This window comes from Molothrus ater, chromosome 25, assembly GCF_012460135.2.
Source record: "Molothrus ater isolate BHLD 08-10-18 breed brown headed cowbird chromosome 25, BPBGC_Mater_1.1, whole genome shotgun sequence".
NCBI lineage: Eukaryota > Metazoa > Chordata > Aves > Passeriformes > Icteridae > Molothrus > Molothrus ater.
This window is the reverse complement of record NC_050502.2, coordinates 4,014,350-4,032,241: the sequence shown is the minus strand read 5'-3', so window position 1 is coordinate 4,032,241 and position 17,892 is coordinate 4,014,350. Positions and strand designations below refer to the sequence as shown.

Below are 17,892 nucleotides of genomic sequence, written 5' to 3'. Positions count from 1 at the left end.
ATCCCATCCCATGGCTGTTCATGGAATTTTTCCCTCTCCAAGCTTTCCAGCAGAGCTTCCTTCCCCTTCCCTTCCCCAGCACTCGGATTTTTGAATCCATTTCTTTGTCATCAGCTCATTCTCCCCATATAAATGCACATCCTTGAGGATTCCGGGATTCAGGCTGGGATTGAGGAAATGTGGGATTTGACAGTGTTGGAGTCAGAGGAACCATCAGGCAGCTCCTTCCCCTCTCAGTGCTGCCCAAAAATCCACAAAACATTCCGGGTTCAGCATCACTTCCTGACCAGAGATTCTCCTTCATGTCATTCTCCTCTTTAATCTGAATTTCCTTGTCATGGTTCACCTGCAATTCCCTGCATTTCATCCCCAGGAAAGCACTTCTCCTCTTGGCCTCAGTTCCAATGGAACAAGCACAGTTTGATCCCCGGAATTTTGTGGGTTTGGAATTTTTTCCCAATCCAACCCATTTTTCCCTTTGCTGCCTCTCTTCCAAGATCCTTTCTCTCTGAACACATTAAGGGAGGGCTGCTCCCTGCTTTCTTTATCCCTCTTTTTCCTCACCGGGTTTTCAGGGATTTTCAGGATCTCCTGCCCAACTCCATTCCCAGCCCCATCCCAGCCGCCCTGGTCCTCCCACATTCCCATGGGGAACGCCTCGGTTTTCCCTCAGCTTGGATAAACCCAGCCCCTCCGCCCTGCTGAAGGTTATTTTCTCCTCTGCCTCGCTGAATTCCAAGGAGAGGCTGGAAAAGGCAGCCTTGGAGCTATTTTTAGGCCATGGATTTGTCTGTCTGACCGTGTGGGAGAGCTGCGAGCCGGGAGTCGGGGAATGGCAGGGAGGACACAGGAGCTGGAGGGTGGGAACAGGCTTGGAATTACTCCTATAAACAGGCAGGAGCCTTGGGAAGGAGCTGGAAGCGGGAATTTGCTCCAGGAGAAAACACTCGGAGCTATCAGAGCCCTCTGTGCTCCAGTTCATCCCAGTTCATCCCAGTTCAAGGTTGCCAATGACACCCCTGGGCTCAGCGATTCCCTGATCCACTGGGGCTGCCCAAAATCCCTGGGCACCAGGGTTGGATCTGTGGCATTCCAAGGAATTCCCACCTGTTCCCAGATCTTGGGGGGCTTCCACCAGGCCCTCCCAGCCCTGAGACCCTTGGTCACCACCAGAAGCAGCAGGAGCTGGGTGGTGGTGGCAGAAGAGCCACCTCCGTCACCTCTGCAGGGACACCAGTTCATCCCAGTTCATCCCAGTTCATCTCAGTTTTTATCCCTGTTCATCCCAGTTCAAGGCTTCCAATGAACCCTCAGAAGTCAGCAATTCCCTGATCCAGTGATTTTGGGGATTTCCCCCAAAATCCCTGGGCAGCAGGACTTGGGAATGTTCCTCTTGGATCTTCCTGCACCCAGGGCCGTTTTCAGATGCAGAAAATTCCATCAAATTCCTTCTCCAGCTTCCTTTGCCCTTTTTTTTTTTGCAATTCCCTCTTCCCAGATTTTCCTTTCTGTTGGGCGCCTTCACTGTTTGTGGTTCCTGATAAAGCTGATTTTATTTTCCACCATAAAAGGAAAAACAAACCATGAAAAAACATCACCAAAAAGACACCGAAAGCCCACCAAAATGCACCCAAAACCCCCCAAAAAACACAGAAAAAAATAATCAAAAAACACCAATAAAACACCAAAACCAACCAAAACATTGTGAAAAAAACGCCAAAACCCACCAAAAACTCCACAAAAACCCCAAAGAAACACCAGGAGAACACCACAAAAACCCACCAAAAAATGACCAATAAAGCATCAAAAACCACCAAGAAAACACCAGAAAATCCCACAAAAACCCACCAATAAAGCACCAAAAAACACCAAGAAACCACCAAAAAACAACAAATCCCCGCGATGCAACCTCAAGCACACACCCAGACGCACCCAAACTAAAGAAAACTCCTGAACCAGCGCCCTGAATTCCTCTTCCTGCATTCCTTGCACGGTTTGCTCCATCCCTTAGGAATATTTTCCCCTTTTTCCCCGCAGCCTACACCAAGAACCAGGTGGACATCGCCACGCAGGGCTGGTTCATCGGCCTCATGTGCGCCATCGCCCTCCTGGTGCTCATCCTCCTCATCGTCTGCTTCATCAAGAGGAGCCGCGGCGGGAAGTACCCAGGTGAGCATGGGAATGGCCATTCCCAGAATTTCAGTCGGTCTGGGCTTTCTTGGGGATCATCCCGTGGTGGGGAATACCCAGGTGAGAGCTTGGAATGGGAAATCCCAAAACTTAAACGGGTGTGGCATCATCCAGTGGTGAATATCCAGGTGAGAGCTTGGAATGGCCATTCCCGAGGGTTAAACAGGGCCTGGATCCTTGGGGATCGTCCAGTGGTGGAGAATATCCTGGTGAGAGTGGGAATGGGAAATCCCAAAACTTAAATGAGTGTGTCATAATCCAGTGGTGGGGAATATCCAGGTGAGAGTGGGAATGGCCATTCCCAAGGTTTCAGCAGGTCCAGGATTCTGAAGATGAAGCCAGTGGTGGGGAATATCCAGGTGAGAGCTTGGACTGGCCATTCCTGAGGGTTAAACAGGTCCAAGATCCTTGGGGATCATCCAGTCCTGGGAAGTATCCAGGTGAGAGGTGGGAATGGCCATTCCCGAGGGTTAAGCAATTCCAGGATCCTTGGGGATCATCCAGCCCTGGGAAATACCCAGGTGAGGGCAATCCCTTTGTAACCCTTTTTAAACCCCTCACAAACCCTTTGCAGACCATTTTCTTTCACTTTGCAAACCCTTTGCAACCCCTTTGCAACCCCTTTATAACCCCTTTGTAACCCCTTTGTGACCCTTTCCGAGCTCTCCCCGGGTGCAGTTTTCACCTCTCCGAGCTCCTCCCCCTCAGGGACTCCCCCAGGACCCTTCCCCAGCTCCTCCCCATTCCCAGACCCTTCAGTCCTCACTGGTTTAACTGGGAGGGGGGGGCTCTGCTCCTTTCGCAGTGCGGGACAACAAGGACGAGCACCTCAATCCCGAGGACAAGAACGTGGAGGACGGATCCTTCGACTACAGGTAGGACCCCATGGAATGTCCGACCCCCCACCCCCCATCAGCCCCTCCCCCGCCATCACAGCCCCCTCCCCCACCCTGTGGTGCCACAGATCCCCCCCGGAACGATCCCTGTGTCCCCCCCCCCCCACCCCCTTTCCTCCTCCTGCCGCCTTCCCGCTGTAATTCCCGAAGGAAACGACTCCAGGCGCCGCCAGGCTGTGGGGTTCCACCTCCTCTTCCTGGGATTCTGGGATCGGGGACCTTGGACAGCTCCCAGCAGGAGTAAACCAACCTTAACGGAACTTCTGACACATAAAATCCCCAAAAATCACCCCAAAAACCCGGAGTCCGTAACAGCCTGGCCTGAGGGTATTTCTGGAGTATCCTAAAGGAGAAATGTCCAAAGTTCTGTTGGGATCAGGCTGGGCAGAGCTGGGATTCTGGGATCAGCTCCCCAGGACAAGCCCCCATCAGGAGCAGAGCAACATTAATGGAACTTCTGACACAAAAAAATCCCAAAAATCACCCCAAAATCCCAAACTTTGTAGCAGCCTGAGGGTATTTCTGGAGCACCCTAAGGAGGATCCATGGGAGAAATGCCCAAAATTCCATTGGGGTCAGGCTGAGCAGAACTGGGATTCTGGGATCAGCTCCCACCAGGAGCAGAACAACCTTGATAGAACTCCTGGCAAGCAAAACCCCCCCAAACCACCCCAAACCCCCAAATTTTGTAGCAGCCTGAGGGTATTTCTGCAGTCCCACCCCACAGCTCAGCCACTGTCCTTCCCATAAAGGAATATCCATAGGAGAAAAGCCCCAATCTCTGTAAGGATCAGCCCTGGAAGCAGGAAAGGGGAATGATTTGGGGTCTGCCTGTGCTCCAGCCCCATAAAATCCCTCAAAAGCCCCTGAGGGCTCCAGCAGGGATTCAGACAGAACCTCCCCGACTGCCCCGGCTCCATCCCGCTCTTTGCACGCAAATGTCACCCCTAAAGAGCAGCAGAGCCTTTTTCCCTCCAGGAAAACTCCTGGGATGTGTCAGGAAGGGACAGGAGCTTCCCAAGCATTCCCAGCTCTCTGCAATCCTGGGAGCAGGTTCTGCTGTCAGGGCTCCCCCAGCAGCTGAGGGGATTTGGGACATTTTAATTCCAATTCTTTAAAGAATTAAAATTCCTTTTCCCACCTGAGCTGGAGCCAAAACCTGGTGGGAATTTTTCCTCCTCCTTTCAACCAGGGGTTGATTTTAATCCCATGTTATTCCCAGCATGGGAAGAATGGGTTTGGGATTCAGGAAGGGATGAGTAAGAACGGATTCTGCCAGAGGATTTAGGGGAAATAAATGAATCAGGAACAGAAATGGAACAGAACCAGGGATCGCATTAATTTCATCAGAGGCACAGAAACTCCGTTTCAGAGGGATTTTTTTATTCCAGAGGATTTCATGAAGCTCCCCAGAGTCCAAAAAAACATGGAATGCAAGCAGGATGTTGTAGGGAAAGGCTGACATTCCACAATGTCCTAAACAACACCCAGGGCCAACACCTTCCTCCCCTCCCTGCCACTCAGTGCTTCCAGGGGTGGCCAAAAACTCCTCCTGTGAATTTTTGGGATGCTCCCTTCGGATTCCAGGCTGGGACAGGGAAAACAGCAGAGGAGGAAGGAGCTCAGCCTGGTCCTGCTGCAGGTTTTGGGGTCAGACCCATCCCTTCCCAAGGCAGGATTTTATGGAGCACTCCTGGCATGGGAATGAGCCATAACCAGGACAGAGCCTGGCCCCAAATGGTGATTCCAGGCAGGAAAGGGAGCTTTGTGCTTCCCAGGTTTGTGGGGTGGTTTGTGGGAAGCCTGAACCCCCCATTCCCACAGGGATTCCCACAGGGATTCCCACAGGGATTCCCACAGGCCGAGCTTCTGGCAGCACTCCCGGATTTCCCAGCTCTGCTTCTCCAGAGCCCACAGAGGGAGATCAGCCACCATTCCTGAGGCAAATCCATGGCCAGGCACCTTCCCACTCCAAAGGGAACACAAACTCTTGGAATGGCTGGCAGAAATCCCCTGGCACCATCCAAGGGCCGTGTCCTTCCGGGCAAGGGGAAGGATTGGGGTGAATCCTTTATCCTTCTGCTCAGCTGGAGCTCTGGCTTTTATGGACAACCCCATTCCCAAAATTTCCAAGGGAAAGGCAGGAGCCAGTGGAAGGACAATAAAAGGACAATAAAACTCTGGGATGAAGTCCATGGAGCATTATGGACTAAATAAAGGGGGGGAAAACCGAATCTAATAAGAATGATAAAAAATAAATCCTACAACCCAAACCCCCACCAGCTTTGTCCCCTCCTCCTGAGGAACACCAGGATTGCTGGGAGAATTCCAGGAGGTTTCCCTCTGGGAGGCAGAAGGGAAGGTGAAGCCTGGAGCTGCTGGCTGATGGAGCTCGGGGCTGATTGCGGGGCCGGGCTCCGGGAGGGGCAGCATTTAGGATTTCAGGGAAGGGCAGGAATTGAGCCCATCCCGGCTCCCGCCCCCTCCTCCCCATGGCATGGCTGCTGTGCCCTCGTCACCCTCACGTGCCCAGCGCCCCGTGCATGCCCCTCTCCGTGCTCCTCATCCCAAAATCCCGTCACATCTCTGCTCCAATCCCGGGATAATGGTGTTCCCAAGCAGGGAAGCTCCTTCCCAGGCCAGGACCATTATCCATGGACAATGTTCCATGCCAGCACCGGTGCCTCATTATACCAAATGTTCCGTGCTGCCCCTGGGGAGGCGGCTGGAAACTCCTGGATGCCAGGAAAGGGGATTTAGGGTCCAGATTCCCAGTCAGGATGTCCAGGAAAAGGGCACGTGTGACACAGTGCAGGCAGTGCCACTTGAGGAGGGGACATCTCAGCAGGCACAGAACTGTCCCGGGAGCCTCGTGAGGGAGGAAGGCTCTGGAAAAGCTCTGGGAAGTTGCAGGTTTATCCACAGGGCCATTCCAAGGAATCCCAGCAGGACCCTGGGGTGAACCCAGCCACCCTTGTCCTGCTGCACGCGGCTCCCCAGAGCCTCCACTGTCCCCTGGACACCACCCAGCCCTTCTTGGATGGCCCTTTCCATGCTGGGACGGCTTCCAAGGAGGCTGATCCCGCCTGGAACGGCTCTCCTGGCTCCATTTGGTATAACGAGGCGACAATTCCTGTTTTTTTTTTTATTTTTTGGGTCGTAGCACTGCCCCTGTGAATGCAGAACCTCCTCATTTCTCTCTCTGATCAGGCTCTTTCTGCTTCTCTCTGTTTTATTCCCATTCCTTCTCCTCCTTTTCACCTGGTCTATCCACATGGACCGTGAAGGTCTCTTGAAAGGTAGGACCTCGTGCTGCCAGAAGTCCGGCACATTCTGCTTTTTTGGGAATTTTATTTTCCTTCCTTCCTTCCTCCTGTTGATTTCTTCACGGCCGAAACTCCCCTGTCCCCCTTCCCACATCCCTGCCTAACACATTAAACAAAATCCCTCTAATTCCCGCTGCCCTCGGGGCTTCTGGAGACTCAGATCCTGCTTGGAGTTGCTCCATGGGCTGAGTGTACCCCCAAATCCAGCCAGGCCCCCCAGCTCCAGCTGCTGATCCCTCCTGGTGGAGCAGGATTGAACTGGGGAATGCACGTGAGATTTTTCAAGGAAAAAAAACCGTAGATTTTCAAGGGAAAACTGTGTTTTTTCAAGGAAAAACTATTGTTTTCCAAGAAAAAGTGCGTCCCAGGGGATGGGGACAAGGGACATGAGCCAGAACCGCTGGATCCTGTCCAACTGCCCACTCTTAGTCCTGAAAATCCTCCCTCCGGCTCCAGCCTCCCCTTCCTCCCGATGATTTATGGGACTCAGGAGAGTGTTTCCCACGTGGTTCCCATCTGGGCACCAACACCTGGTTCAGCTGCACTCCCAGAAATCCATTTTAACCGGGTTAGATCCCATCAGGAGCTGACGGAAAACCGCTGCTCCCTCCTAACGCACTAACGGGATAAACGGTCCTGGAGAGAGGTAAAACCAACAGGAATTCTCTGGGAATGCATTCCCAGTGGGAATTCGGTGCTGCAGCCCCTCAGTTAGGGATCATCCAGCTCCGGATTTGGCTTGAGCTGCCCCCGCAAAGTTTGGGAAGGGGCGTTGGGAATTGAGGATCTGCGTTTTGCCGCTCTCTACTCCACGTTTTTGGGGCTTTCTAACCAGTCCTGCTTCCTCACTCAATTATTCCTCCTTTTCCCTCAAAAAAATCTGCTTCCAGAGCTAACAAATTAATTTTTTTTTGTTGTTGTTGTGATGCCAAGTTAATAGGAAGTGTCAAATACTTGGGGTTTTGTTATTGTGGAATTCCCAAAGCGCTGATCCAAGGAGGATGAAAGGCGCGGTGGGATCCCGAATTCCTCTCCCACTTCAGGGAGCTGATGAATCCCATGGAATGAGGGAGAATTAATCCCATGGAATGAGGGAGAATTAATGCCTTGCCCTGCTCAAGAGCCCAAGCAAAGTGCAAAAAAAAAAAAAAAATCCCTAAATTTTCACCAATTTTAAGGAAAATAAAGGAATGGAGTGGAGCGAGCCTGGCAGATCCCAAGCTAAACAAAAACAACTGGAAAAAGACAGGAATGGAGGTGGGAGGACAAATATTTCAGGGATATCTTCAGGAACATGATAGAATTTGCATGAACGAAGGAACTGTTGATATAAAAATTAATTTTTATATCAATTTAGAGCAATCCACTCTCATCCTTCCCAAAATATCTCAATTTATGGGATACAAATCCCGGCCCTCCAAGGGAAAACAGCTTTTCCCTGGTTAGAATTTGGTTAAAAGGAATTCTTTAAAGTGGTATTTTTCTCTTTTGGGTCAAACTCTTTATTTTTAAGTGACTTGGCTTTTAGTGAAAAGGAGAAAAACCCAGACTGAGCAAGGAAAAACGCCCAGAAATAAACTGGGAAAGGGAAGTTCACAGGAGTTTTGGAAGCTGCACAAAACTTGGCATCCTAAAAATGTCCCCTCACAATGCTCCCCATTGCACGTAGTTTTTTCCAAGGAAAAACTGTGGTTTCCAAGAAAAAAAAACTGCATTTTTTCAAGGAAAAACTGCATTTTTTCAAGGAAAAGCGCTGTTTTCAAGAAAAAATGCGATTTTTCAAGGGGAACTGTTTTTTCAAGGAAAAACTGCATTTTTTTTCAAGGTAAAACAATGTTTTCCAAGAAAAAAAAAATGTGGTTTTTTTCCAAGGAAAAACTGTGTTTTCTCAAGGAAATCTGGGAACAAACCACTCAACCAGGTTACCAAGGGGGGCTAAAACTCTGAGAGAGAAAGAATCCAAGGGAAAAACATTCCTGATGTTCATCCAGCCCCATTGATCCAAGTTTTGGGTGGAGTACTGAGGTTAAGAAATCTAGGGCAAGAAATCAAGGTTGAAAACCTGAGATTTAGAAATTGAGATTTAGAAACCGAGAGCGAGAAGCTGAGATCAATGGATTGAGGTTAAAAACTTGAGATTTAGAAACTGAGAGTAAAAAATCGAGAGTGAGAAATTAAAGTTAAGAAATTGAGGGAAAGAAACCGAGAGCAAGAATTTGAGAGTAAAAAAACTGAGTAAGAAATCAAGGTTAAGAAATTGAGGTTAATAAACTGAGGTTAATAAATTGAGGTTAATAAACTGAGATTTAGAAATTATGATTAAGGAATTGAGGGAAAGGAATCGAGATGAGGAAATCAAGGTTTAAGAAATCTGAGGTGTGGAAAGTGATGTTAAGAAATTCGATTTCTGAGCTGAAAAAAAAATCACAAAATTGGATGTTCAGAGATCCCAACCACCTTCACCTCCCACAGCCCCCGACACCCCGATGAGTCCCCTGGGCTATTTAGGGCTCTGCCGAGCCGCGTTCCCGCTGCGGATTGATTTAGGATCTCCATCCCTCGGGGGAAGGTTCTCGGCCCCGTTTCTCAACCCTTGCCGTGTCTGTCTGTCTTCTGCTGCCAGCGATGAAGACAACAAACCTCTTCCCAACAGCCAGACCTCGCTGGACGGGACGATAAAGCAGCAGGAGAGCGACGACAGCTTGGTGGACTACGGAGAAGGGGGCGAGGGCCAGTTCAATGAGGACGGCTCCTTCATCGGCCAGTACACGGTCAAGAAGGACAAAGAGGAGACCGAGGGCAACGAGAGCTCCGAGGCCACGTCCCCCGTCAATGCCATTTATTCCTTGGCATAGCAAAAACGCCGGGAAAAACACCCAAAGCCCGAGGGGTTCGGAGCGGGCGGGGGTTCCGCCGGCAGCCGCCGCCGCCGCTGCCTCCGACAGGAGCGGGAATCGAGCGAGGACTGAAAAAACAAACAAAACAGAAAAAAAAAAAAAATAGAGAAAAAAATTAAAAATAGCAAAAAAATACAAAAAAAAAAAACCACAAAGGGAAAAAAAAAAAAAAAGAAAAATATTCCAACCAACGAGGCAGCCCAGGCGGCCGCCAATGCCATTTATCCTTAGCAAACGAGCCAATGGCAAAGGACGCGCGGGGCGGGAGCTGGAGCGGGAATCGGGGCTGAGCTGGAGCAGCTGGAGGGGAGGAGATGCTTGAGCTGCTCCCCAGTTTGGGGCTGCTCCCCCATTTTGGGGCTGCTCCCCCATTTTGGGGCTGCTCCTCAGTTTTGGAGTTGCTTCCCAGTTTGGGATTGCTCCTCAGTTTGGGGCTGCTCCTCATTTTGGGGTTGTTTCCCAGTTTTGGGGTTGCTCCCCACTTTGGGGCTCCCTCAGTCCGGAAGGGCCCCGTGTTGGGCTCGGCTCCCCGAGGCTTTTTTTTGTTCTTTTAGGAGGGAGCTCCAACTTTTTGGGTTTAATTTTTCCAGGAAGGTTCTGGATCAGAGGGGAAGGGGGAAAGAAATAAAAGAATTTTGGTGAGGGAAGAGGGGTGAGAGGGGCCTGGGCAGAGCAAAGGCATGGAAGGAGGAAAGGGGTGGATTTTGGGGTGAAAACACCAGATTATTGAGCCGTCCATCCTCACGGCAGCACCTTGCCCATAACCTCTCCCAAAAAACCCTCCTTCCTGAAAAAACCTATGCAGGGAAGAGCAGGTCCCCACCACCTCCCTCAGCTCCGGGATTTGTCCTTGCTGAGGCTGGGAAAACCCACGGGGAGCTCATCCCCCGTTCCCACTGAGCTCCGGAGCACCCCGGGAGGAGAAGAGGAGGTTGTGGAGGAGCTTTTGGGATTTGTGGAAGGACAGGGAAGAGCCTCTCCCCTGCCACGCCCGGCATGACAGCACTGCAGAAAAGCCTTTTTGGGTTTAAATTTGCTTTGTAGGGATTTTGGGGGGAGCCGCCCCCCACCCCACGCCTGCTTTCTTTCCAAGGCAACTCCATAAATCCAATGTAGCAAAGAGGGCCTGGAGCAGGAGCGGGATCAGAACGGGACAAGGAGACCAGAATGATGAACGAAAAAATAATCCAAGCGAGGACGGAAAAAACCCCTGGGATCAGGTGGGGGATTCCTTAAAGGATTCAGGGCCACACCACAAGGAAGGAGCACTGGACTGGAACCCGCACCTCCACGGGCACCGGGATGAGCCGGACGGACGCTGTTTTTCCCACTTTCTCCTCCTTTCTGACAGTGGCCTTTCCCCCCTCCAGCACTCAGCCAAGCCACCGTGGGACCCCCCCATCCCGCCTGGAGACTCCCAGGATTTCAGCGACCCCCCCTGAGTGCTCCCTCACATGCCTTACACAGCTTGGGACTTGCCGGGGAGTCACTCCAAGGATGCTCTTCCCACTCCGCTTCCGCGCCCCCGACGGCCTCGGATCCACCTGAGCAGTAGGAATGGGATGCCTGGGAGCGTTCCCAGCTCCCCCAGCATGGATCAGGGTAGAAGGCAGGGATTCCTGACGGACTGCGTCCCGTGAATCCTCCCACTTCCTGCACTTTTGAAACCAAAGGTACCTTTGCAAAAGAGAGAGAGAGAGAGAGGCTGGGTTTCCTTCGGAAAAGATGGATTTTTGGATGGATTTTCCTTTTGGTTTTTGTTTTAGTGTTTTTTTTTTTTGTTTTTTTGTTTTTTTGTTTTTTTTTTTTGAGGAGGATGGAGGGTTTTTTTTGGATAGGATGCAACGGGATTTGTGCAGTTATTCTTTCTGCTCTGGAGACATGTCAGTGACAGGGATACTCCCACTGCTACAGATTGTGGAGAGGGACTTTGCCACATCCCGATGGATCCCAGGAAGAGCCCGGAGCGGGCCGACAGGAGAGATGGATGCAAATTAATCCAATGCAAATGCCTTCCTTTAAATAATAATTATCATTTATCTTGGTCGTCTTCTCTGATAGGTCAAGGTGGGGTGAAGATGGAGCTCGTGGGGTTGGATTTCATGACCTTAAAAGGTCCCTTCCCACCCGAATTGTTCCATGAAACCAACGGCAAAGGAATTTTGGGGTTTAGGTCAGGGTCAAGAGGCAGAGCCCCCTCATAGAGCTGGGGGAGCTGTCCCAGGGATGTCCCTCATCTGTCACGCCCTGCCAGGACCCTCCAGCCGTGTCCCCTGGCAGGGACAGCCCCGTTGTGACCCTCAGTGTGGACACAGCCACGCCCCAGTCCCAGTCCTGCCGCCCGTCCCGTTCAGGACAGCGACTCCCAGAATCCCAGAATCCCTTCCAGCTTTTAGGCAAACACCCCCCAGGCCAAAGGTGACACCGCCCCTGGGACGGGGACAATCCCATTCCCAAAGGTGACACCGCCCCTGGGATGGGGACAATCCCATTCCCAAAGGTGACAGCACCCCTGGGATGGGGACAATCCCATTCCCAAAGGTGACACCGCCCCTGGGACGGGGACAATCCCATTCCCAAACCACTCCCAGTTGAGTTTGTGCAACTCCCTGCCCAAGCACCGCTGGGAATGGGAAACAAATCCAGCCTCTGGATCTGGGATCTTCCCAGCACTCCCAGTCCTTGCTGCTGACAGGGACCACAAAACTCCTCTAAACATTCAGGAATCAGGCCAGGATTGCTGGAAGCAGGTCCGTGTTGGGTACCCGTGATGTGCCATTCCCATGAAAACCCTGATTCCTGAACCACCCCATCCCTGAGGAAATCTCTCAGAATCCCTTTGGAAAAAAGGAATGGGAAGGAGCTGGACTCTGCCCAACCTTATCCCAAATTTCCCCATAAAATTCCCCAGGTTACTTTGAGTATTGAGAAGAGGGAGGAGATGCAGAGGTGGACAAACAACTCAGCGTAAATTACTCACAGCCCTGTCTCAGCTCGGTGTAAAAGTTACTCAGCGTTTCTAAGGTTTAGCAAAAATTCTGACGTTTCTTCAAAATCTCCCCCCTGGAGTTTTGGAGTCCAAAGAAAATTCAGGCTAAAAACTCATCCTGAGCTTCTCATCTTTTACTCCTTTGAGTAAAGTTCAAGGTTTGCACAGGGAGAAAAGCCCTGACCCCAAACCTTCCACAGCACTCCCAGGGTGACCCCCACAGCTCCCAAAAACCCACACAGGGCTGGGATGAACCCACAGCGTGTCCTGGGAGCATCCTTGGAGCAGGAGATGGATGGAGGGATGGATCCGTAGATAGATGATGGATGGATGGGTGGATGGATGGATCCATGGATCCATGGATGGATGGATGGATGATGGATGGATGGATGGATGATGGATGGATGGATGGATGGATGGATGGATGGATGGATGGATGGATGGATGGATGATGGATGGATGGATCCATGGATGGATCTATGGATGGATGGATGGATCCATGGATGGATGGATCCATGGATGGATGGATGGATCCATGGATGGATCTATGGATGATGGATGGATGGATGGATGGATGGATGGATGGATGATGGATGGATGGATGGATGGATGGATGATGGATGGATCCATGGATGGATCCATGGATGGATGGATGATGGATGGATCCATGGATGGGTAATCCACACAAGGATTTGTGGTGCTGAGGGATCTTCCCCACCCTGATCCCGATCCCATTCCCTGGGAGGGGTTCTGCTGCTCCATGCCCTCTCCAGAGGGGACGTCCCGGCCACCTCCTGTCCTGATTCCTGTGGTGACCCCCAGGGCTCGCAGGGATGCTCCCATTCCCACCACAGGGACAACGATCCCTCCCCGGGATCTGCACAGCCTCTCTGGGGCAGGGAACACTTCCAGCTCTCCAGAAGAAAGAACCCTTTCCTCATCAAGGGTTTAACTTCTCATTCAGAAATAAAAAGGGAAGAGCCACACCCAAAACTCCAGCATCAGACCCCAAATTCCAGAGCCAGACCCCCAGTTCCAGCACCAAACCCCAAATTCCAGCAGTCTCAGGAGCCGAGCTCAATGCCAAATGTGTGGGTTTGTCCTGTTCCTTCAACATTCCGAGCCAACTCCACATCCATGTCCTGGAGACGAATCCAGGCTCCATCTCAGTTCCAGGGACCTCCCTGGCACCCAGCCCTGGGACAGCTGACAGGAGCAACAGGAATTCGGGATACGAGGACATCGCTGTGCTTCCCTGATCCGGAGGCTGCTCCCATTCTCCCTGAGGTGACACCACAACCGGAGGCACAAGAAAAAACCAGCGGGAAAAGCTGGAATTTTCATCCAGACCCCGAAATCCTGCTTGGAGAAGCCCCACCCAACAGGACATGTTGTCCCTGCTGCCAGCATTGCCTTCCTGGAGGTGGCAGATCCCAAACCCAAGTGTCACCAGCAACCCAGGAGGGAGAAGGGCCGAGCTGGGCAGCGTCACCCGGGGCCACCACAGCGCTGGCTCTGGCCATGCCGCCACCTTTTCCTGGCACATCCCAACACCACCGCCCACCCTGGCACATCCCAAATCCTCTCCTCATCGCACAGGTCCCAGCAGAGCCGCGAGTGCCACCTGCGACGTCACCTCCTCGGCCCAGGCTTTCCTGCAGCAACCAAGGTTTCAGTTAAGCAATAAAAAAAAAAAAAAAACACAAAACCTTATCAAGGAAAAAAAAAAACCACAAAAAAAAGGACCAAAAAAAAGACAAAAAAAAGAGACACCTCCTATTTCTTGCACTAAAAGCTGTTTTATTAACGAGAATAACGATGCTTTTCTGGTCCTCACAGCGCCACCCACGGCATCAGTAGCGCCCCTCGCCTGTGTCTCCGTGTCCTCACATCGGGGTTTGGTTGTTCAGCGCTGTCTAAACCCCGTGCCAGACCCCCAAAATTCTGTGTCAGCCCCCAGATTCCATGTCAGAACCTGAAATCTGTGTTGAGCCCCGAAACGCTATGTGAGACCCCCAGAACTCCGTGTCGAACCCTTAAATTCCGCGTCAAACCTCCAAAATTCTGTCAGGCACACAAATTTTATGTCAAGTCCCCAAAATTCTGCGTTAATCCCCCAAAATTCTGTCAGACCCCCAATCGTACGTGTCAATCCCTTGAAATTCCATGTCGACTCCAAAAAATCCTGTGTCAGCCCCCAAAATTCCATGTCAACCACCCAAAATCCCATGTCAACCCTCAAAATTCCATGGCAGACCCCCAAAATTCCGTGTCCACCCTCCAAAATTTTGTCAACAACCCAAAATTCCATGTCGGACCCCCAAAACTCCATGTCAACTCCGAAATCCCACGTCAGATCCCCAAAATCCCGTGTCAACCCTAAAATCCCATGTCAGACCCCCAGACCAGAGTCCTCCCTCCAAAATATCATTTTAAATGTCTGTTCCTCCCTCTCACATCCAACAGAAAGTACCGGGACTGTTTTGTTTTAATTTAATTTGTAAATATCTCGTGATCCGTCCGTCCTCTCTGTCCAACCTCCCGGCTGGTCTCAAGTATCCTGTGTATTCATTTGCCTTTTTTTTAAAGCAAAAAAAAAATAAAAACGAAGAAGAAGAAGAGGAAACCACCACCTTTGCGTTAACCCCACCTGTTCCAGTGAGAAATGTAAAGCTGAGGCTGTAAAAATTCAGTTTCCAGCGAGATTTATGAACTAGAAGGGGAAAAAAAAATGGTTTAATTTAAGGACTTCTAAACCAACTGCATGAGAGATGAGAGAAGGCCAAACTACTCAGATATCTTCTTTTTTTTTTTTTTTTTTTTGAATCACTATAAAAAAAAAGAAAAGACTGGATTTTTTTGTATAGAGAAAACACTAAACATATAATAAAACCTGGTTCAAAACTCATGCTGAGCCCAAGAGTCGTTCCTGTGGAATTCCAAGAGGGAAAAGCAGAAAAGCCTGGTCCTTGGCATTCCCAAAATTCCCTCCCTGGCCAGGAAAGGTGGATGCTCAGGTGAAGCTCTGGATCCAATCCAGAACCAGAGCCTGTATTATGCTGGTCCTCAGCATTCCCAAAATTCCCAGTCTAAACAGGAAAGGAGGAGACTGGATCAGCTGGATCAGCTCTGGATCCCATCCAGAACCAGAGTTTGGATTGTGCCGGTCCTCAGCATTCCCAAAATTCCCTCCCTGGCCAGGAAAGATGGATAATCAGGCGAACCTCTGGATCTCTCCAGAACCAGAGCCTGGATTGTGCCAGCCCTCAACATTCCCAAAATTCCCAACCTGACCACGAATGGAGGATACTTAGGGTGCTGGATCAGCTCTGGATCCTCTCCAGAACAAGAGCCTGGATTGTGCCGGTCCTCAGCATTCCCAAAATTCCCTCCCTGGCCAGGAAAGGAGAACGCTCAGGGACAGCCCTGGATCCTCTCCAGCCCCATTTCCAGCCCCCAAACCCTCGGGAAGCAGAGGGGGAGAAGCTCCCACGGCTCAGAAAATGTGGGATTGACCCCAGCCCCCCATTCCCGGCAGCCAAGCGCGGCTCCCGCCGGGGTCCATCCCTCCGGGATCCATCCCTCGCTCCCAGCCCGTCCTGCCCGGGGCTCCGGAGCGCTCCTGGCAGAGGCTCCCCGGGGCGGAGAAGGGGCTGAAAGGAGCGGGAGCGGCGCAGTAATTTGGTTAATTGAGATGTAATTGCGGCGGGCCCGGCTAAGAGGATGAAGGGCTGAGTGCTTCCTGCTGCAGCGGGGGCTGCTCCCGCCCTTTCCCAGCATTTCCAGGAACAGCAGAGAGGGGGGAAAAGCACTTTTTGCCCTATGGAGACATTCCCAGCGCGATGGAGGCACCAGCCACGCTCTGTCCGTGCCCCAGGGAAGGATGGAATTGTGGAAAATTGTGGAGTTGCGATTGGCTCCTGGTGCAGAAATTCCATCGGGAATTCCTCTAATCCCCCAGTTCCCCATTCCCGCAGCCGCTGGAAGCACCAAGCCCAAGGTCTGGGGCTCTCCACGGGCTCCTTCCAGCATTCCCGTCGCGATTTTATCCCTCCCGGAGCGGCGGCGGGACCGTGCTGAGCCTTGGGATCGATCCGGGCCAGACGCGCTCGGTGCCACTTTGATGGCCCGGCGGTGACACCACATCGTCCCCAGCCTCTGGAGGGGCAGGACCAGGCCGATGCCGGCTTCCCTCCTCCTCCTCCTCCTCCGGGAGGCAGCTCCAGCCTGTTCCCCATTCCCACGGCTGAGTTTTCCCTGTTGGAGCTGGGAATATCCAAGGGATTCCTCAGAGCGGCCTCGCCGTCGCTGCTGTCCCGGGGCGTTGGCACCCGAGGGGGCAGCGCTGTCCTTGTCACCTGCAGAGTGACCCTGGCGGAGGCACAGAGGGGAGGGGACAAAGGGCAGGTCCCCCTCCCTCCTCTGGGACAGGGCTCATCTCCTCCCCTGGATTTCCCTCCATCCATCCATCCATCCATCCATCCATCCATCCATCCATCCCTCCTTTCTCACCCCCAAACTGGCAGCCGGGACGACAAACTGGGACAAACTGGGACAAACTGGGACAAACTGGGACAAACTGGGCGAGGGGAAGCGACACACGCGACCCTCAGGCCCCCTCCTGCCCGCGCACCGCCCGGCCCGCGGGAGCTCTGCCAATCAATAGAGACACTAATGCCTTAATTACTTTTCTCTAATTGCAGCCCATTAACCTGCGGCCAGCCCCGGCGCCCGCTGATCTCCCGACATCATTAACAGGAGCCGGGAAGGGCCGGAGGGTCCCTGGCGCATCCCAAACCCTCTGTTCCCACAATCTGAAGCCCCCCTCAGCACGGGCACCCTTCACCCAACACCTCGGGGTGTCTCGGGGTGTCCCTGTCGCCTCCCATCGTGTCGCTCCAGCGGCACGGACCTCCCGAGAGCAGCCGGGATCGCACCGGGAAAGGCGCTGGGGGAGCCCCCCGGGGCAAACCTGAGCCCCTCGGGCACAGCCACGGCCAAGGGGGCTCGGGCACGCCCAAAAACCCGAGGGTGACCCAAAGGTGACCACGCTGTCACCCCCGCTCCGTCGCTGTGAGGAATCCCCGTCCTCGCCTCGCGGAGGGTCGGGGGTCACCCACGCCAGCCGGAGCACCCCAAAATTCGGCCGTGCCGCGATTTCCTCGCGCGAATCCCGTCCTGGGCTGTCGGCAGACACAGAAATCCACGGGTACCCATGGGCGGATTGTGTAATTACGGATCGATTGTGTAATCAGGGATATATTTAGGCACGGGAGGTGCACACACCTGGACCCACACAGGGATGGGGGGGCTCTGGGGCTGCTCCCACCCCACAGCGAGGGGCTCCAACCCCCACAGCCCCCCCGGCCCCACACCTGCTCCGGCCCCGAGGGGGCTCTGCCGGTGGGCGCAGCAGGCGGGAGAGGCTGCGAGATGAATTATGCATCACGACGACGACGATGATGATGATGATGATGATGATGCCCGAGCCGCTCTGCCTGCCCGCCTTGCGCTGTGGCAAGCGAGGTAAAAGCAAGGAGGAGGGGGGGAGGGAAAAAAAAAATAAATAAATTAAAACCCCAACAATTCCCCGT

The 17,892-nt window shown here is 52.5% G+C and overlaps 1 protein-coding gene across 11 annotated transcripts in view; it reads left to right on the top strand.

The window, feature by feature from the left end:
* The window catches only part of NFASC (neurofascin), an 83,258-nt gene extending 68,052 nt beyond the window's left edge, over window positions 1-15,206 (top strand). For 10 of the 11 annotated variants that reach the window (XM_054517306.1, XM_054517305.1, XM_036398228.2 and 7 more), the window contains 3 exons: window positions 2,038-2,169; window positions 2,996-3,065; window positions 9,036-15,206. In XM_054517306.1, coding sequence (XP_054373281.1) covers window positions 2,038-2,169; window positions 2,996-3,065; window positions 9,036-9,267 — 434 coding nt within the window. In that variant the 3' untranslated portion in view covers window positions 9,268-15,206. Of the gene's footprint in view, window positions 1-2,037; window positions 2,170-2,995; window positions 3,066-9,035 lie in introns of those variants that run through there. The other variant, XR_004981627.1, reaches the window with a different exon arrangement.
* Window positions 15,207-17,892: the final 2,686 nt, after the last annotated feature.